This window comes from Mchenga conophoros, linkage group LG14, assembly GCF_057382185.1.
Source record: "Mchenga conophoros isolate Kocher_MC1m ecotype Shallow Benthic linkage group LG14, M_conophoros_male_GT1.1, whole genome shotgun sequence".
In the NCBI taxonomy this organism is placed as follows: Eukaryota; Metazoa; Chordata; class Actinopteri; order Cichliformes; family Cichlidae; genus Mchenga; species Mchenga conophoros.
The window spans coordinates 35,540,466-35,566,151 of NC_140539.1; the positions used below are offsets into that span (position 1 = coordinate 35,540,466).

General features: G+C 41.5%; 1 protein-coding gene across 4 annotated transcripts in view; it reads left to right on the forward strand.

Annotated features, from left to right (window-relative positions):
* Positions 1-25,686, forward strand: part of sptbn4b (spectrin, beta, non-erythrocytic 4b) — a 102,030-nt gene that overhangs the window by 44,027 nt on the left and 32,317 nt on the right. For all 4 annotated transcript variants that reach the window (XR_014888222.1, XM_085244188.1, XM_085244190.1 and 1 more), the window contains exons 23-25: positions 3,403-3,605; positions 5,685-5,775; positions 10,984-11,130. Coding sequence is in view for 3 of the 4 variants with exons in the window: in XM_085244188.1 (XP_085100314.1) it covers positions 3,403-3,605; positions 5,685-5,775; positions 10,984-11,130 (441 nt within the window). In the remaining variant the exon portion in view is untranslated. The remainder of the gene's footprint in view (positions 1-3,402; positions 3,606-5,684; positions 5,776-10,983; positions 11,131-25,686) is intronic.

A 25,686-nucleotide genomic window follows, 5' to 3' on the forward strand; every position in this document is an offset into this window, starting at 1 on the left:
AGAGGAGAGGGAGGGTGTGTGTGTGTGCGTGTGTGTGCACGTGTGCGTCAGCAGGTGTCTTCTTGCAGTGTGTCTGTGTTATGGGGTGTTGGAGCAGCAGCTTCTAGTAATTCTATATGTATTTTCTAGCTTCTTGATGAAGTGTAGGAGGAAGAGATGTTGGCAGTGTTCTGATGCTCATGTCTGTTTTTGTGTTACCACCATATGATGTTACGGTGGTATTTATAGGACTGCGCCAATTATACACGTTCTACTTTGCTAGATTTTCTTCAAATACAAACTACGCGTTTGTTTGCAAAAATCAGTCTTTTATTTTTCAGCACATTAGCAAAATAAAAGTGACAACTGATTTTCAGCTTCATATTTTTATACTCAAATTCTGCTAGAGTAGCTTTGCGTGGTTTATTGTCCTTGTTGAAGCCCCTCAGTTCAACCTCTGTGTGAAACAAGCTCCGCCCCCTTTAAAACCATCTTTTTTTCCCTTTTAAGTCAGCTTGATTCTAATTGACTGCCCTTCTTCAAACAGAAGATATGACCTTGATCAGTGTTTCTAAAGTGATGAGAAAAGAAGATTTAGAAATTGTCAGATGGCCAAATAATGGCCGGGCTTTTGTTTTTATAATGTATTAAAGCGCTGTATTAAAACATCATACTCATATTACTTTATAAGTATTTTTTCAAAGCCTCAACTGCTCTACGGGTGAAGTTTTTCCACGTGGTGAAGACCAACAGTCAGTTCTGGCTCTGCAGTCAGCATTTGTGTCTGTATTACACGTAAAAAGGTTTAGTTTTCCGATCTGAAATGTCACAGGCAAAACTGACACTGACCGTGTGTGTCTGCTCGCGGATGTGTGTGCGTCCGTGTGTGTGTTGGCCGGGACGTCTCTTTCAGTTTGCTAACAAATCTTTACCAGGGACCAGCTCTTCTTATTAGCCTGAAGGAGTTGATTTAGAGAGAGCAGCATTTTTTTTCCAATAAGTGTGAAAGATGTTCCAGGCCATTGATCTCTGACTTCATCTCCCTGTTTAATTCCTCAGTTTGATTTATTTTCTCTGAATGTGAAGACTACTGTCGATACAGACGAAATGCAATTGTTGTCTTTCAATCAGCTCTTAAACTGTTGACAGAACAAACTAATTACTTTTAGGAATAGTCCTTCCTGCTTATGGTACAGCCCATTTCAGAGGATGTTCATTTTTAAATTGTAGAGTTTAAATATGGGCTCGTTTAGTTGTTAAAATAAGAATTTCATTATCAGTGAATGAGCCTATTCTTCTTCTATTCTGTTTGACTCAATGGCAAAGAAACAAACCCATTTTCCTGCAGAGTCAATTTTAAAGGCTTCAGTTTCTGACTATTATACCAAAACCTAAAGATGTTCAAATAACGGAAAACAAACGAAATATTTAAATAAAGAACACGAGGCAGAGAAAGGTCAATTAGCCAATGCAAATAAACAAAACAGACATGATTATATATATAAAGTATATACAAAAAAAATACATATGAGAAGATGCAGGTGGAAACAAACAGGTGAAACTAATGAGCCGTAAACCAAGTAACTTCTAGGTTGACCCTGAGTTTTCTGTGTTACAAAAGATGGTCACTTGTTACTAGGATAAATTGAAATGGTGTTTTATGCTGTAACCTAACGTGCTGTGGAGCAGAATATGTTTGAGAAAAGAGGTGAACTTCTTTTTTTTATACACTTGCCATCTTTGCTTCACGCCTTTGCTACCTGGGTTCAAATAGGTTACACATTATTATTATTATTATTATTATTATTATTATTATAGTCATGTTGTCCACACCCCCAAAAAAAGGAAATTGGTTGTTACATTTACAAAAGTCTAACTTGTAATTTGAACAAAATAATTTCCTGTTTCTATGGTGAACGTAATTAAATCATGTGGGATCTGTATGAAATTCAACAACTTGATTTGTTCTTGTCGAGATCACATGATACAATCTAGTAAGAGTGGTTAGTTGCCTTGACTCATGAAATCCACAAGATCACAGGAGATTTCAGACCACAGGAAAATCCCTGGATAAAAGGCAGACAAGACACACTCAGCATCAAGCCTTTTAATCATAGCTTTCCTACTTTTGTTAAGTCTAGATTGACAGCTTTGTGGCGCAGTGGTTAGCATTATTGCCTCACAGCAAGAAGGTCCTGGGTTTTTAATTTGCAGTGGGTACTCTCTGATCTCTATGTATTAAATGGCCTGTATTTGTATAGCGCTTTACTAGTCCCTAAGGACCCCAAAGCGCTTTACACATCCAGTCATCCACCCATTCACACACACATTCACACACTGGTGATGGCAAGCTACATTGTAGCCACAGCCACCCTGGGGCGCACTGACAGAGGCGAGGCTGCCGGACACTGGCGCCCCCGGGCCCTCTGACCACCACGAGTAGGCAGTGTCTTGCCCAAGGACACAACAATCAAGATTACAAGGCGAACGCCCAACTCTTGAGCCACGATCGCCCCATATTAGCCCTATGATAGACTGGCGACCTGTCCAGGGTGTACCCCTATCACATCTATGATAGGCCCGCCCAACCTTGATAAGGTAATAGGATGGATGAAGTGGAAGTTGCTGTAAATCTATTAAAATGTTATGTTAACCACTTTAGACTTTGTTGAACATTATGTAATATGAAGATAACGTGTAGTATTTAAGTGACCGAGTATTCAATAACTTGAATAGTGTTGGATTAAAGTGAGAAAATTGTGAAGGATTAAAATATTCCAAGAGCTCAACTTACTTCATCTAAACATGTTTCAATCACGTTTTATCAACACAAATTGCACAGAGTTTATTAAATATGACTAACTTGTGTTGATTGAACTCAGTTGTTTGTGTTGCTGCCAAAGTGAAACATCTGTGTGCAACCACTGTGTTAAGTAAATCCAACATGTTCTTTTTTTCATTGCAGTCTCACTGATTAAAGTACTTCAAGCGCACACACATTCATGTGGCTCTTGCTGAACTACTGCGTGTTTCCTTTTGCACACACCTCAACTTCTGTGTTGCTCTCAGCCTATTTTTGTGTTATTGCTTCATAATTCTACAAAGAGATGAATTCTTACTCTTATCTTTCTTTATAAAATCAGTTAACCAATCAGAGCTGTGATTGGTCATATATATGTTACCATACCACTAACGCAGATATCCTCAAAAATAGCCTTCTGATAAACATGGATAATGTATGATCAGCTGACTATCTAAAAGGATGTACACTTGAATGTGGATTCAAATAACGGCAATCCAGTATTTGAAAATAACAATATTAACTCGTATCAATCACATTTATTGTTCTCTTTCACTTTAACTTTTAGTTCTTGAACCAGAAAAAAAAGAAATCATGTGACTTCTCCTGTCTTTATCTTCTAGGAGTCTGCGCTCGCTCACGTGGAGCTGCCCACCACAGTGGAAACAGTGGAAGCGGCTATAAAGAAACACAAGGACTTCACCACCACCATGGAGCTGAACCTGCACAGGATCAAAGCTGTGATCGAGGCAGGAGAAAGTCTGATCAGCCAGAACAACATCTACTCTGAACGCATTAAGGAGCGCATCGACACTCTTGCCAACAGGTACCACGTGCTGTACATGCAAAACAATATAGAGAAAAGAAATGTAAGTGCTAATAGTCTGAAGTATGAAGTGTGATTAAAATAAACGACAGAAAGGAGTCTATTAAAAAAATCAAAGCCCTGATCTGATTTCAATTGGACCAAATTTCCCTTTGAGTAAAAACCTTCAACTCATTCAGTGTGATGCAGCTGGTAGGAAGCTGCTGATTTACTGGTCAATCTACATTCAACCATCATCTATGGCCATGAGTTATAGGTAGAGACTGAAAGAGTTGATGGATACAAGCAGTGGAGATGAGCCTTAGAGGTAGCTGGTGCCTCTCCACATCAGAAGGATCCAGTTGAGGTGGTTAGGGCATGTCCAGCTTGTAGGAGGCCCTGGGGCAGACCCAGATGGCATGGGAACGCCTCAGTATCCCTCCAAAAAAGCTGGAGGAGGGAGCCGTGGAGAAGGACCTTAAGAACTACTGACCTTAAGAAAACTTTCTGTGCGTGGTGTGCCAGCACATGATGACACGATCGTTTTGACACGCTCAGCGGAACTGTGCATGGTCAGTCTGACCCTGGGGAACAAATTCTGGTTGCAACATCTCATTAATGTGAAAAAAATATGAGTACAATCCTGATCTTGCAACTCACCCGAAGTGTGACACGAGTTTGGTACTTCCAGGAGCAGTGACCTAAAAATAGCAGCCGGGTTGAAAAATGGTACAGAAAGGTACAGGACGATGATCGTGAGCAAGAGAAGAGCCGAACTGAAATCAGGAAGGTGTTCAGACTTTTATGGGACTGTTCCCGTACATTTTTGATGACAGTTTGTAACTAGAAGCTCTGAAACAGAGGACGGTGATGATCAGTGATTCAGTTTCATTATTGAGGTTTAATGTTAATCAAAAAGGCATAAAAACATTTAAATTCTCTCATTGGCAGCTAACACTGTCTATGAACACATTTAGAATGAATGAAAGTTGGAAGATTTTTGTGTGTAGCTTTATTCTATTGAACTATACCGGTTATATATTTACATAGTGTATATAACAGTAATCTCAAATTATAAACAGGAAAGCACTTCAAGCAGTTGGTAACTTGAAAAAGTTACCTGCTGTTTGTCAAGAGGCCTCAGGCTACTTGTAGTAAACACGGAGTCCCAGCTGTACGTTCTAAAGCAGCGGTCCCCAACCCCCGGGCCACGGACCGGTACCGGGCCGTGAGAGTTGAGGCTCGGGTGTGAAATTTATGGTTTTCAGGGTTTTTATCTTTTTTGTTTGTTTTGTTTTTAATTGTTTTTCTCATTAACTCGTTTCCCTGGGTCTCTTCCCGTTTGTTATGAATAGATCTTATTTTTTTTTGTACCGGTACTGGTTTTATTTTGTTGTACTTATCCGTGACACCTTAAAGGCCGGTCCGTGAAAATATTGTCGGACATAAACCGGTCCGTAGCGCAAAAACTGCCGCGCTAACATAATACAAAGAATAATTGCAGCTAAAGGATTTAAATCAAAGCAAGAGCAAGACAAAAGACAGAAAGCAGAGTGTGGTGTGTTTGGTCTAGGACTGACACCCGTCCGTGAAATCTCTGTGAAAGCTGAGATTGTGCAGCGTGTTGTGTGAGGGGGGTGGGGCTGGTTATTTGTGGCTATAGATTTCTATGTGTATTCTCACAATAGAAATGAGAAGAAGCATATGTTGTTGTTTTTGTGCTGGAGACAGACAAATGAACACAGCACAGTGCAATTTATGGACTTTATTTAGCTCACATAATAATTACTGCATTAGCTTTTGTTAGAAATAAAGTGATTATATTTTACTTTATCTACAGTTAACAGCAGTAAACATGGATCTCTTTTAGCAACATTACCATGTCTCTCTGATACTGATCACGCTTGTGAAATATTCTATAATCGACAGCAATCGTAGAGATTGTTGGGCACATACTCAGTTAACCACTCTTATAATGCGTAACACTAAGCCTAAATCTGATGTAAATACCTAATGCTTCTAATGTACACACACATCTAAACAACTGAAATTAAATCAGAGTTATTTTGACTGAAGTCTCCTTTTCCTTTGCTTTTTCAGGGGAAACAAGAACAGAGGGCTGGCCCAGCAGTGGCTGGAAAAACTGAATGACCAGTGGGAACTTCAGAGGTTTCTCCAGGACTGTCATGAGGTAAAAGGCTAAAAATTCAGTTCAATTTAATTCAGCTTTATTTATATAGCGCCAAATCACAACAGTCTCCTCAAGGCGCTTAATACTGTATGATAAGGCCCTACGTTAATAGAGAGGAAAACCCCAAAAATCTGTGTTTGTTTATCAGTTTCTTCCCTGTTCTTTAGATTCAAAAGTAAACATCTCTTCAAGTTACTGCAGAGATTTTGCTGGCTCAGAATGGGCCTTTGGGGGCTGACTATGCACATGGCCGTCATACAGTAAAGACGAGGGGTTATGAAAGAAAACAAAGCGTTCTCCTGCTATTTCACACCATTTCATAGCCAAAAATGTATTTTATGCTCTAGCTAATGAAGCCTCGGTTAGCAAAACTGGTTAAAAAGAATTATTGAAATATTTTTGTTTTTGGGGGAGGTGTTATGTTCCTCAAAATGTCCTTTATGTGCAGCTTTATGCTGTGCAAACACATGCTAACAGTGAGTGGAGATACAAATGGAGTCTGAGCATGCCCGCTTTAATCATACTGCTATTGTTGGAAAGTATCATTGATATGGTCCACACCTCCTGCCTGTGTGTGTGTGTGTGTGTGTGTGTGTGTGTGTGTGTGTGTGTGTGTGTGTGTGTGTGTGTTTACGCTGCACACGGCTCCCCTCTGCTCGCCCCTGCAGTTTTTGCTCTCTCACCCAGCAGAGTCACCTCCTTCTGGGCCAAAACCATGTGTAGTTTCAGCAACTTTCTCTCTTTGTGCCTCCTGCATAATTCAGCAGCTCAGTCCCTCATCACTAATTCAAAGGAGGAAGAGTGTATCTCACTGTATACATGAGTGTGCGTGTGTGCGTGTGTCAACGACTTGTTTATGCGTGTACATGAAGCGTTGAATGCATATCTCTAGAAACACAGCATGCAAAAGGAGGCTGAGTGTGTGTCGGTGTGTCCGTAAGTGTGTGTGTGTGTGTACAGTGGATGAGTGACACTGCGTCAGTCTGTAGGAACCTGAGCTCTCTGCTAGCAGGGTGTGTTCTTCTGTTCGTGCTTCCTGTTACTCACTGCTGCTCTCTATCCACTGGCTGACACATTTACAACAAAATCCGATAGTTTTATCCAAAATTGCATCACATATACAGTTTATACTGAACGCTTCGGTCTGGTCGGTGGGGTAGATGAAGGACACCCCTGTATTCAGCACTTTGATCATACTTGCACCGCAGGATCTTTAGCGAGTGTTCCTGGATTTTGTTCTTTGTGCTTTTACCTATTTCACCATCTGTGAATTTCAGCACTTCCTTTCTTCTCACCTAACGTTGAGGTGAGAGACTAAACAAAGTACCTCTCTTTTGCTCCGACTTGTAAAAAAAAACCACTAACTGATTTAGGAGTGGTTGGTAAACACTTTATAGGATCACCCATAATACCAGGTGCTTACTAGCAACTGTCAGCCCCAAAGCCATGTACCACTTTATTTGTGGACAGAGCAGTTCAACATGAAATGACCGTATAAAAATATATTTCTTTAAAGGATTGATATACTTCTTTTTTTTTTTTTTTTTTTTGGTGCAGAAGTTTGTGCATTTATTAAAATATCCTGTAGAGTCTAGGAGGTTGTGGCTGATGAATATTTTGGAAATACCCTGGACAATCCATATGAAGGGGAGATGGAAAGGAGCAGGGCTACAGGACAGATGGTGTTACAGGGTGGTGATGGTGGGCCCCTCAGTGAACTTGCACATGTGACACTGTATCAGGAAATAGTGGCTGCATGTTGTCAACGTCAGCCCAAAAAAAGCTGAAAAGAACAAAGCTGATTTTTCTCCTCTTGCATCTTTACAGTTTCCCATCAGCCTGTCTCTTCCACTTTTTCCACAGTCCAACAATGTCTTCAGGACAAAAGGGGACCAAAGAAGTACACTGAGTTACAGATCATGCAGTGGCTTTTCACCTGGATTCCCTTCCTGAACTGTTCTCAGTAAAGAGCAGGTGTATGCCCAGAGGCTGACAGGCTAAATATAGTGGGTATCTATAAAGATAGATGTAGCACATGTTAAGTTACTCTGTAAATGCCCTCAAGCCTGCCAGTGCTTTTGCTTTGTCACAGAGGCTTTTAGATTGGATGACTTTTTGCATGCTGAGGAGGAAAAGTACTGAGTTTGATATTCCTGATATCTTGAGCCTTTTGTGGTCTCTTTCATAGAATATCTGCAGTGAACTAGCATTAGCCCTGAACTCATTGGGTCTTCTCATTTAATGACACTGTTGTCTTCTGCCATCAACAAAGTGGGCAATGCAATGCATTTTGTAATTGCATGTAGGAATCGGCACATTAGAATGTGTGACAGTGTATTTGGAGTGCAAAAAAAGACATCAACAGCTGTAGCCAAGCCCAGAAAAGGAATCACACCTCTGAGTGTCAAAAGCTCTGTTTATGCTGACGCTGTGACAGGGCAGAGTCAGATCTGCATTGGTGTCTAATGAGAAACACTATATTTTTACAAGTTGAATAAATACATAGGATTACTTGCAGAAGCTGGATTAACTTTAGAAGGAAGAAGATCACGGCAGACAGAATCTTTGAGCGGCATTGGTCAGTCAGTGGAGAGCTTCTAGCATTAATCCCTCCTATAAACACTTCTATGGTCACATGGTTCCAACATCAGCTCCAGTAAAGTTGTGGTGACGCCTTATTGACATCACTATCAGTTCTTTGTTGATGAAAATTCGTGGAGCTGGTTCTAAATTTGTCCTCAGCATTGACACTGGCATCACATTAGAGAGACCGACTGCGAGATTGGGAAAGTTTTAAAGGGCCTCAGGTGTTGCTCATCCTGCTGATAACCTTTCATTTAGCATCTGCGGGCGAAAAAAGAAACAGCGATACTTCGAGCCTTTGGTTCTTCACAGACACTACCACACATCAGCATAGCTACACCTGTGTTTTGTGAAAAAGTGTGACGTATAGAAATGTAATTTTAGTCTTTATCCAAACATTCTCCTTAAGTCCATTGCTTTAAAACCTAAACACACACACACAGTTTTCCAAGGTGGCTTTCCTGATGTACATTTTTTTTATGTCTATCAGTGGAAAATTAGGGGACAGTGATGAAGTAGTGATGAAGCCTGATAGCATGATGATGACTCTGAGTCTTCCTTTGACCCTCTTCTTTCTTCCATTACGCCCCACCCCGTCCCTCTCTTTGCTTTTTACGTCAGCTGTTCATTCATCCTTCCCCCAATGCACCTAAAAGCTCTCCTCCTCCTTGCTCATTCATTTCATTTACACTCTCTAGAGGCATCAGCCTGTGACCCTCCATGACCGCTATAGTTGCAGGCTGTGTGTGTGTCTGTGTGTGTGTGTGTGTGCACCCATGACCTTTGCAAGTAAGTGGCACACACACATCTGTCTGCAAATTCATGTATGTGTGCAAATATGTGAGGCCTGTTACCTGTCTGTTCTGTGTGATGATAGGTGAAGGATGATGTGACAGATTGAGGGAAAGTGGACTGAAATCTGACCGTGGCCTGTTTAAGGAAAGGGGAGCAGTAGAGCCGTCAAACATATAAATATATCATTCAGTCGTTCCCTACCTCTCTGCCCATTATCAGCCCCCTTCTTTTTAGTGTCCCTTTGCTGTTTCTCTCTCGCTGTTCTCTGTGCTTTACCACTGCAGCAGTGTCAGGCAAGCTGGAGACAGAGAGTGCAGCTGCCTGGGACTGCTGCAGAGAGGAAGAGAGGGATGATAGAAGAAGGTGATGTACATGGAGAGGGAGGAGAAGATGAAACAAAAGCAGCTGTAGAAGAGTCGTGAGCTCAGCTGTTAATGCACACTGATGGGCTTCAATCAGTTAAAGCTTTGAGCCCCTCTCATTCATCCATCTTCGTGCACCAAGTCCACACCCGCCCCTCCGCCTTCCCCAGCTCGGCATCATTAGCCGTGACCGGTGAGCCCGGAGGCTTTGCTCCCCCTGCCCCCCTAAAAATTCTAATCCCAGGCTTTAGCTCCTCCCTCTCCTCTCCTTATACACTTCATCTCTTCTCCAACCAGCCGATTGGCTCACTCGCTCACTCAGCTGCCCGCTCGCTGAAGGTGTGAGGAAAGGGGAGGGGCGCCCGCGTACTGGCTCGGCTGCCTGCCATTTTATTGTTTTGGGAAGGAGGGGTTCTTTTTCTTCTTCTCTCAGTCATCCTCACTCTTTCCCTCGTCACTGTTCTGCCCCCGCCCCTCCTCTCTCTCCTGTTTGAGTGCAAGAAAGAGACAGAGCGAGAGGAAAGAGAGGGTAGCGCAGCCTCAGTTTGAAGTCTCCAGTCTGTCTCTTCTCTCCAGGATTGTTGTTATTTACCCTCCTGCCTGGCGTTTTCCCTTCACCTTTGCATCACTGCCCAGGGTATTTGGCTCTGCAGAAGGCACCCCTCAACTCTTTCCGTCCTCTCTTTTCTTTTTTTCTTTCTGGCTCTGCGGTGAAGAGCATCTTTGCATGCGTGTGACAGCAGACGAGCGAGGATGCGGATACCAGCGGCTGCCTGCAGCTGCCACAACCCCGTGGGCTGCTGATCTTAAACACTGCCGGTAAACTGGTTATTCTATTTGCATATCTGGTTTAGGTGCGGGGCTGGCGGTGCAGGTGGAAATATTACACGCAGGAATGAGAATGTTGATGAGGAAGAGACGAGGGAGCCGATGCTGACCTGAATATTTTGGTGATGCTCTCAGCGCAGGCGTGAGGCTCTTTTTTTTTTTTTTTTTTTTTTCACCGTTTGCCTCTCGCAGATGGTCCCCGTGTGGAAAATGTACACATTTTACTCTTTGATGGAGAGCGGGGGTGTGCGTGTGTAGGGGGGTGATTTCTGCATGGGTGTGTTGAAGCTGAGGATACTGTCTGTGAGGGGTTGTGCACATGTAGATCCCTGCCGCCATGCTTGTTGGTACACGTGTGTCTGCTTACATGTGCTTGCTGTGCATCATTAAATTTTAATGTGTGTGTGTTTGACCTTGTTTAGTTACAGTGCACCTTATTTATAATTCAGTTTTTCTGCATAACAAATTAATGGAATCATATATGCATGAATTAGAATAATATATATACCTACTGATGAATGCTTTGGTCTGGTCACGTCTTTTAAAGTGAGGAATTCCTCTGTGCAGCATCAGCTCCTCAGTTATTTACTGTAACTGTCCTGTACTGACAACTCCTTCTGTATCTGTGTCTCTCACCCAGCTGGGGGATTGGGTGTATGAGAAGATGCTAATGGCGAGGGACAGCAGTCGAGACGAGACCCAGAAGCTTCATAAGAAATGGCTGAAGCACCAGGCTTTTATGGCCGAGTTGGCCCAGAATAAGGAATGGCTGGACAAAATTGAAAAGGTAAGTGCAGCTGGCCGTCCCAGTGATGTAGCCTCGCAGGCACATTTCCTTTTACAGTGTCACTCTGTTTTTGTTTTGTTTTTTTGTCCATTCAATTTTTTTTTTATAGTGCAACTCTGAAATTTACTGCAAATATTATGGCATAGAGTCTGACTTTGACCTAAGTCAAGATAGACACAGAGTAAATGACAAAAGAGTATTTCATGTGGACTTTGACCTACTGATGTAGTGATGTAACAACACCTGTGATTTTCTTGGGTTCCTCGAATATCTTAGCAACATCTCCTGGGGCACTTTTGCTCTTTCTCTTGTGACTCTCTCACAATTTGTGTGACTTTAATATGAATAATGGCAATACATGTATCCATAATTGTCGTAATACTATCCAAATGTCATGTATGAAAGCCATCTACCCATACATGCAAAACCTTACTCAGGAAGCGTTTGAGCAGCTAATCTCTGTGCAGGTGGACAGAAGGGTCAAATCTCTAGTCAGCATGACTTACCTACACAATAATGGATACAGGAAGTTGCAAATTGTGAGAAAGTTGAAAAGATTGGAGCGTTTTTCGTTCATCGATGCGTGCCGTCATCAGAGCAGAACAAATGCTCTCAGTGCAACACCGGAAAAGCAGATGTTTACACAGAGTTGTGTTTCTAAAATTTCTTTAGGCATCAATGGTTTTCTGTTGTTTATACTACAGAATATGGCATCTTTCGTGTGTATTTTTATTTGGAAAATTATTCAGGAATTAACTGTCTCGAAGTGTTCCTGAAATTCCCTCTCCATCTTAATTTTGAAATGTAAACGATGGGTTCCAAATTCAGGCTTGTTGTACGTAGGTCGGATTAAGTTAAACACAGGAACAGATACAACATGCACATTTGATAAAAATGGCATTTTTAGTAGAATTATATACCAACGTAACAAAAAAATGGTTCAGATTATGAGTAAATAATAGAAATGTGGTTGACATAATGAACTAATTCCCAGGAAATTGCTCTTGTTTTGTTTGCTGTCACGTAGCTTGTTGCTCTGGAAAGTGAAAACTAGGCCTCTTTGCAATTTTACCAATGAGCCTCCGGTTTAAAAAACTTTTAGGAACAAAAGATGAAGACTGCTGTACATATGGGAACAAAGGAAAAGGTGTGTGTGTGTGTGTGTGTGTGTGTCTTGTATTAGCTGGTGATATATCTCTGTTTTAAAAACACCCGTTAAAGGATTTTGCAGAAGGTTCAGATGCATTAGAATCATTTTGAAGATTAAAAATGACCCTCAATGCCATATTTGTTGTAAACTGATTCATGCATTAGTCCTTGTATTAAACACTCAAGTACAAACTTACTTAATCAAAGCGTAACGAAGCCTGTGGCAAGGGCAGAAAGTATTACAGAGGGGTTTTTAAATAGGCAGGGGAGCGCCGCAGCCCTCTGTGCTGCTCGCTGTCCTGATACGATCTGTTTCGTATTAAGGAGATTTATACAGCACATCAGCCTCTCGTCTAAAGCTGCGGATGTAATTGGGTTAGCCAGTGTTTCCCAGGCTGCATGTCAAGGTTGCACATGTTTGACTTTGAGCGGTTGTGTTAAGGGCTCTGATTGCCTGCAGTGACATAAATCTGGATGCACTGGTCAGTAGAGCTGTAGTCCATGCATCATTTAGCAGTCGCTATCGCATCACTGTGTTTAGTGGCTCCTTGTGACTACTTTGTGTGCTTCTGTGAGTAAAGAAGGTGATACTTCAAGACATATGTTTATCCTGGAATATGCTGTAATACCACAGAAAGCTTTCAGTTTAATCGCACTATGTTGCTCTTATGTTTTTTGTTTTTATTATTATTACCAATAAACTTGATAAATTAAAAATAATATGAGTAACTGACATGACTTTTTTTGTTTATCGGCCAACATGGAATCTCTCTGGTCATCTCTGATAAAAAGCCAGAGAGATTATCGTCTGTGTAAAATATGTTTATGATACTCATGCACAATTTGTGGTTCTGCATTGGTGCCTGCTTGCATTGGGCTTGTGCGAACTCAATAAACACAGAGGCTACGGGGACATGCTCCATGCAATCCCTCAAAAAGAGATGATGACACTCTGCATACGATGAGTGCTGAATAGTTGAAAAGTTGGTTTGCAAAGTGCCACAATAGTCCAGCAGCGGACACTTTTCTTTGTTATGACACTTTTGTTTTTGCAGCTTATGTTGACCACAGACTTTTTTCTTATTTTAACCTTTATTTAATCAGAAAGTGAAACCCTTGAAATAAGGAATATCTTTGGTCAGCGTTAACCTAGTGTGTTATTAAATGCCAAGGTAAAACCATCTCTGACACATATTTTTCCCCATACTTTTGAAGATTAAACGAAGAAATTCAAATGCCACACAGAAGAACTCTGCCTGGTCTGGAACAAGGATCTGCTCGCTGTCAGGCAGTGGTGCTAACCGCTGAGCTGCTGTGTTTAAACACTATGTAAAAAACAAAACAAAACAGTGACTTTGAGACAAAGAAATCACTCATGCAAAATGCTAATTTCGGGTTGTTGTGCCCGGAAATTATCATTTTAATCCATTATGGTCGATATTGCGATGAAGTTGATACTCTTCTGATCTACCGAGGCTTATTAACACCATCAGGGCAAGTATATGGTTGCGTTCGGCGCTTGCCAGTAGAAAATTAGATATTGTATGTGATGGCCCTGCAGAATGACAGCCAAAAGAAATTTGACAGGACACATGGACATCGATGGACCCATATGGGCTGTTGTAGAAAATGAAACATGCAACTGTTTAGTAAGCAGGCTGCAGTTATATCTGATGGACTGTATGGTATAAACAAATCCTGGCAGTGCATCTGCTCTGAGGAAATACAGAGAGATACAGTATTTCTAGTGAAGCGACAACATTGACACTACATTTATTATCATCAGTCTGAGCTCTTATGCTGATAACTGAAACCTGAAAAAGGCTATGCCGAGTGTATTGTGGTTCAGTCATATCACATCACAATGAAGGGGCACCACTGACCATGGCATAGTGGCTCAATCCTCTGCAGTGTCATACTGGGCAGGGCTAAACGTGAACGCCCCTGCAGGAAGCAGAGGGAACTGAATCAAGGCACAACACTCATATTTGTGCACATACTGTACTGTAAAGCATAAATTCTTGATATGTTGGGACGAGAACAGAAATGATTAAGTATCTGTTTAAAGACAGTTAAGTGGCAACTAGTCTTATAACTGTCCAACAAAAATGCAAATTATTTGAAATTTCCACCTGATGAAATATGAGAAATTGTAGCTCTGCCTTATCTTACTGAATAGTGAGTAGGATTTCAGGATCTACCCGCATCTCATCCTGTGACAGCTGGAATAGGCTCCAGCTCCCCTGTGACCCTAAAGTGGATAAGCAAAAGTAGATGGATGGATGGGCTCTAATAAAAGTAACTGACTGTCAAAATAAAAATCGCCAATTGCGGGTGAAATAACACCAGCGACATGAAGTAGGAAGGGCCGGAGATAAACTTTTATAAATTTTCAGGCGAGCACTTGAAGCGACCACCAATGAAAGGACAGAATACCATGGATTGACATATGACCTAGTTGTAAATACATTATATTGTTACCTAGGCAACCAGGCCCTGGAATGTCCAGAAGCAACCAATAGTCAGCCTCAAAGCATTTACGCAGCGTTAGGGATGAGTAGTATTTGCACAACCATAAAGGTCACCGTTCAAAAACAAAATGCTGTTGCTGTCGTGTGACTTTCATGTTTCATGTGGGCGATCGTGGCTCAAGAGTTGGTAGCTCGTCTTGTAATCGGAAGGTTGCCGGTTCGAGCCCCGGCTTGGACAGTCTCGGTCGTTGTGTCCTTGGGCGAGACACTTGGGCGAGACACTTCACCCGTTGCCTACTGGTGGTGGTCAGAGGGCCCGGTGGCGCCAGTGTCCGGCAGCCTCGCCTCTGTCAGTGCACCCCAGGGTGGCTGTGGCTACAATGTAGCTTGCCATCACCAGTGTGTGAATCGGTGGATGACTGAACGTGTAAAGCGCTTTGGGGTCCATAGGGACTAGTAAAGCGCTATACAAATACAGGCCATTTACCATTTTACATTATGTCTGTGTCCTCGTCCAATCAGCTCGATGTAAGATAGCGGATGATGGCTGGTAACGTAGGCAGCTGCACATATTTCTGTCCTTCAAGCTGCTCATTTTGTCTGATTACTTTCTTCTCCTACAGTGGGAACTGTGAGGTTGGTATATGCTAATACACATGAGCCAGGTTGCAGAGTCCTAACATATCATAACACGGGCTGCTTCACTGTTGAGGGTGCAGCACTGCATGTTCTGACCACAGAGCTCTTTCTGTTGCACATTTAGGGGTCACATGCATTTAGGGAACATGCTCTGAGGGTAGATTTAGGTTACTGCACAATGCTTACAGATGGAGAAGGAGATGATGAAGAGACAGATGAGAAACAGAGAGTTTCTGAATTGTTTGATAATAAGCAAAAGTGGCGAATTGAGACCATGTTTCTGCCCCAGTCACTCACCTTTTAGAGTTGATATCACATATTAAACCAGGGTCCTCGAGGAAAAAAACTAATGGAGCGTATTTTTGTTAGTGTTTGTAACGCAATCTGGGATAAATAATCAGTGTAAATAATGATTAGACAAAAAATACACTGTGACTACACTGGAAAACAATTTAAAGGTAGCTTATGTTGCTGTTGTTAAGACACACCACATATGCTACCACTTTGATGTATAAAAGCGTCCTCTGCAGTTTTAACGCCCACAAGCTGAAGTATCAGAATAATGCTAAGTGCATTTCTTTGCTTTCATCTTCAGAGGAAAATATGTAGTCCGGCTGTCAGTAATGAACAATAACAGCCTACATGTTTGGTTTTATTTTTGCAGATTTAAAAATACACACAAAAGTGACATGTAAGGACAAATAATACACGACACCGGGAGACACAAAACAACCTAGAGAGCTACAGACTCTCGCAGCATCTCCTCTCTTTGAATTTTACAAATTAGATTTTCTCTATCCAAATGATAGATATACTAAAAAAAAAGATAATATATGCTAAAACAGGACCAACAGGACAGCATGCAACTAAATTAAAAGTGTGGCGAGACATCTGTGAAGCCTGTTCACACTGCAGGATGAGCCTCTTTCCTCTCCTCTCCAGTCCTTTCCAGCATGTCCAATGGTTAATCTGGCAGTTTCTCATTAGCGGGACGGTTAAGAGTGTAAAATAGAAATAGAAATATAATGAATTCAACTTTGAGCATGCTGGAAAAAATATAATATAATAATATGAATGAATTCTTTTCTGTATTTTTGCCATTAACAGCCAGCATGTGTTCCTGCTTTTTGTTTTTAACCCATCTTTAATCCAGTGCGAGCATATAAGAGTAGTTTACCTGAAGTGTTTCGAAACACAGCGCTGTTGAAATGTGTGACCTATATATATAAGAAGTGCTTGCAAAACACTGCAGTGAACAGACCGTAGACATTTGCTGTGTTTCTGTACTTCTTAAATTTTGCTGTGTGAAACATTTCATTGGCTCATCGTCACTTCTTTGCTTCTTCAAAGAGGTGTTTACGTGTCAGAAATGTTAGTTTAGGTCGGATAGTGATGTGTAATGCCAACGTGATCAGCACTAGTATCCCAAGTCTTGCTCTTCAGGAGCAGACTGTAGTCACACCAGGATGTCTAGCTTTTGGCAGATAGACAGGGTTTAGCTTCTGAAGTCATATGTGGCAGCCATGTTCACCCCACAAGACTTCTCAGTGGCTGTTGCTTAGCAACTTGCATTTTTTTAAGATAATATTCAGTATTTGGCTTTGTTTTTTTTAAATGGCAGTGCTGATAAGGATTTGTACTCACTCCTGACAAGTGTTAGAAATAAAAATATTGTTTTAGAGGCATCCCGGGCTAATCTTTATCAGTCATGCCATCTAACTGGTACAATTTATTAGTGCTGTTGTATGTCATCACCTTCACTTTATACCCTCAGCTCAGTTACCGTCAAAGCAATGCAAAATAGCCCCCCAGAAAGGTTTTATTCTCTCTTTGTATAAAAAGGTCTAGAGAATAATAACATTTGCAAGAAATTTTTAAAACAATTTAAACAGACAAAGAAGTAGACGCATAGAAGGATACGCTGAAAGCTTAGGAAAGACGAGCTATAATGCCGTGAAGCTTTTCGTGCTCCAGCTCATTGTAGTACTTCCTGTCCAAACAGTCTGTAGGTTGTGTCCTCATTGTGTCTCTGTGTGGGGTCCTCTGAGACTCTGCAGCTTATTTTTGCACTTATTTTATGCACCCCTTTTTTGTCATAGAGAACTGAAGTACAGTGTCCTTTTTTTTTTTTTTTTTTAAGTTGCTTCCATCTGTGGAGCCGTGTGTGTCTGTATTTCAGTTGGCACAGTTAACATGGGATTGAAATGCTGCCCAAAACGTGTTATCTGACCTGTGCACCTTAAATGCCGCAGAGAGTCTTTGGTAGTTCTACATCACGTGTTTCAAATTGACATGCCTCTATAAAGCAGGTTAAAGCCAAGTTTCCAGCTCTTTTTCCTTTTTTTATTCCTACTGCTACCATCAGGGTCAAAGCATGCCATGACACATGTTCTATGATGGTGCAAGAACCTCTTTTAGCATTTAAAAGCTTCAGCTGGGCTGCACCAAAGAAGCACAGTGCCAGTTTTCTGACTGAAAGAACACACACAGTATATGAATATGTGCTTGTAATAGAAGCAGTATTCAATTCAGTTCAATTCATTTTGTTTATTTGTTTATTTATTTTTCTCTGTTGGTCTCTTTTTTTCTCTGTTGTTGTTGTTGTTGTTATATTTTAACATGTTCAAATTATGAACATGAGTGCCCACTCCGATTAGGGACGAGTTCCTGCCCCAAGTGGAGGAGTTTAAGTATCTTGGGGTCTTGTGATGGGAGAAGGGAGCGGGAGATCGACAGACGGATTGGTGCAGCGGCTGCAGTGATGCGGACGCTGTATCGGTCTGTTGTGGTGAAGAGAGCGCTGAGTGTAAAAGCAAAGCTCTCAATTTACCGGTCGCTCTACGCCCCTACCCTCACCTATGGCCACGAGCTGTGGGTAGTGACAGAAAGAAAGAGATCGCGAATACAAGCGACGGAAATGGGCTTCCTCCGAAGGGTGGCTGGCCTCTCCCTTAGAGATAGGGCGGGGTTCAGAGTAGAGCCGCTGCTCCTCCACATCGAAAGGAGCCAGTTGAGGTGGTTCGGGCATCTGACAAGGATGGGCGAGGTTTTCCGGGCATGTCCCACCGGGGCAGACCCAGGACACGCTGGAGAGATTATATCTCTTGGCTGGCCTGGGAACACCTTGGTGTTCCCCCGGATAAGCTGGAGGAGGTGGCTGGGGAGAGGGAGGTCTGAGCTTCTCTGCTTGGGCTGCTGCCCCCGCGACCCAGCCCCGGATAAGCGGAAGAAAATGGATGGATGGATGGATGGATGTTCAAAATAAACGTACAAATAACAAATAAATAAATAAATACATTCATATAGCACCAAATTACAACAATAGTCACCTCAAGGAACATTTTATTTAAAGTTGAAGACACTACACTATTACAGAGAAAATCCTAACAATCAAATGACCCCTGAGCAAGCATGTAGTGACAGTGGGAAGAACAAACTCCCTTTGAACAGGAAGAAACCTCCGGCAAAACCATGCTCAGGCAGGGCCTGACAGTGAGGGGAGGGGGGCATGCTGTGGAAGAGAGCCAGAGAAAAAATGTGCATCATGGGAATCCCCCAGGATCCAGGGTCACCCGATCCAGCAGTAACTATATGCTTTATCGAAAAGAAAAGTTTGAAGCCTAATCTTAAAAGTAGAGAGGGTGTTTGGCCTGAAAGCTGAAGGCGCTGCCTCCCATTCTACTTTTAAATATTACGTGAACCACAATTAAACTAGCATCTGAGAGCAAACTACTCTGCTGGGTCCTTAAGATAAGATGCGGTCTGATTATTCAAAACCTTTTATGGGAGAACACAGAATTTTGATTTATTTGATATTTCAGGGGGAGATGTTATCAGGACGTGCTCAGACCTCAGACAGCTCCCTGAAAGTGAACAGTTTGCCCTTAAAATATAAATATATTGATTTTCCATCAGCTGCCTTGATCTGAGTGTCCACGCAGTTTAAACATGGATTTACACTGTAATCATTTGATTGGCTGATTAGATGCTCCTTCATCAAGTCTGAATTGATCATTTGTGCTGCTGATAGATTGCATTGGTCATTAGTGAAATGAATTGGCTGAGTCTGTGTTTATAAATTAACTTATTGTTAGAAGCTCACCAATCCCATCCTCTTTTTTTCTTTTTTGCTAATTTGCTGCACTTAGACAGTAAATCTAGGCCTAAAAAAGCCCCGAAAAGACTTTTAAAAATAAACTCTATGAGTCAAACGATGTTTACTCAGCTCTGTGTGTCTTTTAGCAACACACCCACAATGCATTTCAGTTTAGAAGTGTTTTTAACCACTAAACCGTGCGATTATATCTTTGTAAAACTCAGGACTTGACTGTGTGTGTGGGAAAAGACCTCGATGAAGACTAAAGTATCGATCTTCCTTCAGTTTGGATGTGCGACTGGGTGACGTGGGATAACCCAGCAGATCATCACGAAGCACTGTGTGCCTCGTCAGCTTGCTGTGACGTCAAGCCGCCAGCAGCAACTGGAGCAATGCGTCCCCTCTTTCCTGTACTGGCGACGGTTGCCAAGCAACTGCTGCCCAGTCCCCTCTTACTTCTCCCCATCTTCCCTCCTCTCCTCGTAGAGCTCATGTGTGAAGGTCATCCCTCCATCCCTCCCCTTCTCACTCACTCTGGGTGCTTTACGTTCTGCTAATTCTGCTTCCTCGTGTCTGCCTTTGCGGCTTTGTGACCTGGAAAATCGATTGAGGTCCACCATCATTTAGGATGCTTAAATCCTTTTAAAATGTTGGATAAGAGATGAAGAGCACAGAGTGAGGAAACAAATTCATCCCATGTAAAGTAATTCACAACACCCATCTGATATGAATCAGATTAAGGATGAGTGATGTGATCAGAGCGGACAGTAAAAAGGAACCACCTGCACCTCTGCTGTTAGTAGGAGATCCCGAAACAGAAACCCAGAAAACAGAAGTACAAGTAACACACGGCAACAATGTGACAGGGAGAACGACGCGACTACAAATACACACGAAGCTGATTAGACACACAAACTGATAAAGGTTTAAAAGTGGGAAACCTGACACAGGTGGAACAAGAATAAGAGGCCACACGAGTCATGCAAGGGAGGGAAAAATCACAAAATGAAACTGGACGAGGAAACATGGAAGACACACCAGAAGGACATGAATACAAGAAACATGAGAGAGAATGATAATAAAAATCAAAAACATAGATCAGGAACTTGACAGATAATCAGTGTTATTTACTCCACCTGTCTGTAGTTTTAATGCCACAGCTCACTGTTGTATACATTTCTACAGTTGTGGTTATTATTGTTAGCTGTTTAAACAGTAGTAAAAGGGCACCGAACTATCTGTCACAAGTGATTTTATTCTGGTTATATCATTTATACTCTGATTTAACTTTCAAAAATAAACAAAGGGAGGATTGAAGTGCTCGTGGGCAGCTGCTTTTCAGTCCGACAGGTATCATCTGGCTGGTTAACACATGATGCAATTACTGTTTTCAGGTGGAGTGAGATTTAAAGTTTATTTGGCAAAAATCTGACCTTCCAAGTATTATTTAGAATTTGTCTTTTGCCAGAATCCCCAAATATAAACTTAAAATATGACTTCTTCTGAAGAAAAAATGCATTTGTTGTCTTCTTTGGTTATACTTTTGCCAAATGATATTGTTTGTTGCCATGACTCCTCGGTATGTCCATAGTCAGTGTAGAAGCATCAGTAATCAGATGCCAGACATTTGCGTTTAAACAATCATCTTTTCTCATTTCTAAACATTTGACAGGTGGCATCTCCTCAAAATGACTCAGGAGAGAGAAAGACGTCCTAATTCTTAATCACACTGACTCCATTCTTGCGTCTCCTCTTCCTCCATCTTTCTGTCAATGTCAGAAAATCTGAGACGACTGAGATGGACGAGCCATTATAGCCATATGTAAAGCTCCCTCTCGCTCAGTCTCAGTGTAAGACACAAAGGTCTTGGTGTACTGGCATTCAGCTTGCTGCAATAGATGTTAATGTAGTGTAGTATAGAGGTCCAAATCTAATAAGCTGAGGTTTGCAGTGTTCTGAATGTATAATGTAGTGTCTAATCAATAGCTGTACTGTAGCTGCAGGATGACTGGGCTTCCTGATGACAGGCCGGATAAACAAATCTAAATATGTGTGGCTTATAATCTCTGTAGTGAAGTTTGTGAATGGATGGCCTGAGTGACAATTAAAAGTGAAAGCTTGAAGACAAAAGGGGTGTACTAAACAGAAACAAAGAGCACAGATGTAATAATATGGTTTTGTTGAGCTACTAGTGCAGGTTTCTTCTTTCCGACTGCAAATAAAACCTGCGACTTTCTATTTACAGGGTCAGAATTGATGTAACTGCCATCTGCGCGCTTTAAGACGATGTACTGTTTGTAAAGAGCTGCCGAGTCATTCTGTAATGTCTGTGATGTAGCTTCACTGTGATGGATCCAAAACAGAGGCTGCTCGCTGTTAGTGGAGATTTGGTTCAGTTGCAGCAGATTGTGCTTATCAGTGTGTGCGTGAGCGTGTGGGGGGGGGATGTGTGAATGCACAGTCAAAATACCCTCTTAACCCACCCAGTTGCTCGCCCAAAACCCACTGGGCTTTTGAATCCTGTCCTCGTCACTTATTATCCTTGACAGTTAATTGGCCTCATTAACTCGTTAAGAATGGCAATCTGAGCGTCTGCTGCTGGAACCAAGTTTCACACACTCTCTACGTTACATCACGGCTGACTGGAGCTGATTGGTTTGTGGTGAATGTACCAAGAGTACAATAGAAATAAAAAATCACTAATCATCCACCAATGCAATAGATTGCAAATACCAGAAAACAAAGAAAAGTCAAATAGTAGCCTGTGTTATATCTCACCCGCAGTTCCGGCTTTGACATCCTTTGAAGTAAGATCAAAATGTAAAAAAAAATACGTTAGACCGTGAAGCAAAACTCTCAAAAGTAAGAATCTCACTATGTCCTGGGTCGACACAGAAAGCACTGTTTTTATATGGTTGGAGAAATAACTAAGTGTGGTTTTAACTACACTTCAGACTTGCTCTGCAGCTGTAATATTGCATAACCTGAGCAATTTTAGTAACGTTTTTGCACTATATGCACACTGTACCCTGTTTTTCTCTTAGAGTGCATATTTTTATTCTCTTCTGTCATTTCATTTATATCTCTTTATTTCATTGTATAGAAAAGTTGCATATTGAATCTCATTCTTAACTGTACACTGATAAAGTTTTTTTTTAAACTGTGGAATAGATGACAGGACAAAATGTGCGCTGAAAATCTCAAAACTAATAACAACAGCAACAAAACATTTGTACATAATTGCATATTTAATGAAAATTATGTGTGAGTTCTATGTGTATGTATGTGAATGTGCATTATGTGGATATTTAAGACATATAATTCAAACAATTACAACAATATAATAGGACCAATACCATCAGTAATTATAATACCACCACCACTAGTGCTGCTACTACTACTAGTAGTAGTGATAACAATAATAGTAATAATAATAAAGAAATTAATGACTCTATAAATATTAATAATGATAAATGGGGGAGGCGGGTTGCAGGTGGGATCTGGGAGAACTATGATCCAAAACTGGACCAAAGCTTCACAAGCACAGGGAGAATATGCAAACTCCACAGAGAAGGGCTCTACACAGTGATAACCACTGAGTCACTGTGATGCCGGTCATGATGCATCCACTGTTTGAAGCATAAAACAGAAATATCAGGAAAATCTATAATCTCCTGTTAAGTAAAACAGGGTTTGTTTTGTGTATTGTGCACTTCTCTCTATGAGTCAAGTTTAATTGTGGCTACAGGATTGAGAAACCACTTTCGATACGCTTGCATGCTTTTTTGGACTCGTGTTTTCTTCTGTGTTTTCACTGTCGTGTTGATGTTAGAAGTGGATAATGACATGCAGTGTATCGAAAGCTTAGACCAAACTGGTCTAAGCACTCAGAATGAGCACTAAAAGACTAAAAGAATACAATGAATAAGAACAGAAGGATGGAAATGTTGTCCATTATCCATTTATATTGTTTTGCCCTCTAGTTAAGGCGGGCTGAATCAGTTTCTTTGGGCTGGAGGCAGGTGGTTGACCCCTGTTCTGTGATTTGTGTTAGATTTCACTTCCTGTGTCTCATTTTCCCAATTAGTGTCAGCAGTCTTCTGACCTGTTTCCTCTCCCATCGTTACCTGGCTTGTGTATAGATATAGATTGACCTGTGTGATTCCTCCTGTTGGGTCTGTGTTTCCACATCCCCGCTAGTTTAGAAACTTATTCTCGTTAACGACAAAAACAAGACGAACATCTTTTACTTGCTAGCAAGGGAGGCACCGGCCGGTGTCTCAGGAAGCACTCTGAATCCTACCGCAAAATGACCCCGACGACGGCCTCCTCTTGCTTTTGGGGAAAACAGTTCACACAATACACACCACAGCAAAAGCACCTCCCTCTGTAAAACCCCCCAATGGTTCTAAGACAAGGCACTGTGTGTGTGTGTGTGTGTGTGTGTGTGTGTGTGTGTGTGTGTGTGTGTGTGTGTGTGTGTCTCACTGCATGACTTCCTGCTCACGAAAAGGATCATAAAAGTAGGAAGCAACATCACAAGAAACAGATCTTCTAGATAGAATGTATCTGCAATAAAACCTCCCCCAGCACAGAGTGGCTGGAGAGGTGGTCAGAGACAAAGGAATGTCTTGATCCTATAGATTGAACTCAGACCTTACAAATTTAAGAAACACAATGACAACATTCAACAATTAGACATAATACCTCCTTCCATGTTTCACTGGAGTTTCCTAGTTCTTGGATTGAATTCTCCCGCTCAGCTACCATTGGTGTTTTTGTATGTCTGGGAAGAGTTCAGCATTAAAGGTAAAAGTCCTTAATGTCCTGTATTTGGGTCCGAGTCTTGCCTGCGACACAGTTATATAACCCGGACAGTTATATCAAGAGGTTTTTAGGTTTGAACCTTCCTGTGCAAACTGTCCAAAGACATACTATGTTATGCTCCCCAGGATGTCCAGGGGGTGTGGGGAAGCAACGATAGCATGTTATTGATTAAAAATTGCCTGTTAGGTTTGAATGCTTGAAATGCATAGAATAAAACAATCTGTGTGGCTTCGGTGGCAATCGGTACAGCTTTATAAAAGTCAAAACAAATTACCAGCTGTGCAAAAAATACGACTTTGTCTGGCCATTGATGCACCTTTTTACTTTCCTTATAACTGTATGCGAGTGCAAACTGTATACTATATAGAGTTGCATACAGTATACAGTTTGCATTAAGCTCTGACCTGTGGTGCTGCAGTATATAAGAGAATGTGTGCGTGAATGAGGGAGTATGGGCAGGTTTGTGTGTGGGTAAGTGCAGCAAAACATCAATGAGGCCCTCGCACTCAGAGCAAGATGTTAAGCTAAGATGGAGATCTGACAGTATATATTTTTATTCCACCCAATCAATTCCAGTTATATTTAAATGCACCGTTCAGACAATGCTGCACCCATTAAAGCACACAGAACTGAACTGAACACAGAGAATAATGCTGAGGAAGGTGCTAGACCTGAAAGATAGTATAAGATAGGTGTTTTCATATTATAGAGCCCAGCTGGATAGATGATGTTGACCCTACAATCACTATGTGGAGCTTCTTTTTATTTATTTCTGCAGGGAACCTGTTGTAGGTGTCTTTCTATGTGCTCATTACAGAGCTCCTAAGCCATAGGGTCTGTCTGTCTGCACTATCTGCACTGCAACCCTGATATTCCTAGCCTTCAAAGACAGCTCTGTGTCAACTAGCAGATGGTGTAAACCTAAATCAGCAAAACTGTCCAATTAAGTTTTCAAATATGAAATGTCTGAAAGCAGTAATGCATCAGAATTATTTACATTTTCTGATTAAAATCCTTCTATTGTGGCTCTGAATCTTTGTGTGCATGCCAAAGGTGTTTTCTTGAATGACTTACTCATACTTCATGTTTATACTATAAGCAATAAGTAACAAGAGACAGTCGTTATTCTGCTCTGCAGCCTCTGCAGCAGCACATAAACCTGTTCTCTGTGGTTGGAGCAGCCCTCCAGCTCACATCACATCTCTAAAGCAGAATAAGGGCTCCTGTCAGCTGCTGTAGACCTCCATGGTGGAGCTGGAGTCCACCCGACCACAAGAAAAAAGACCTTGTGGAGAGGTAGCTGAATGACTTCCAAGACCTCCAAAACAGCAGACAGGAAGGATTGAAGCTAGCTAATTTTTAAGTGAGAACAAA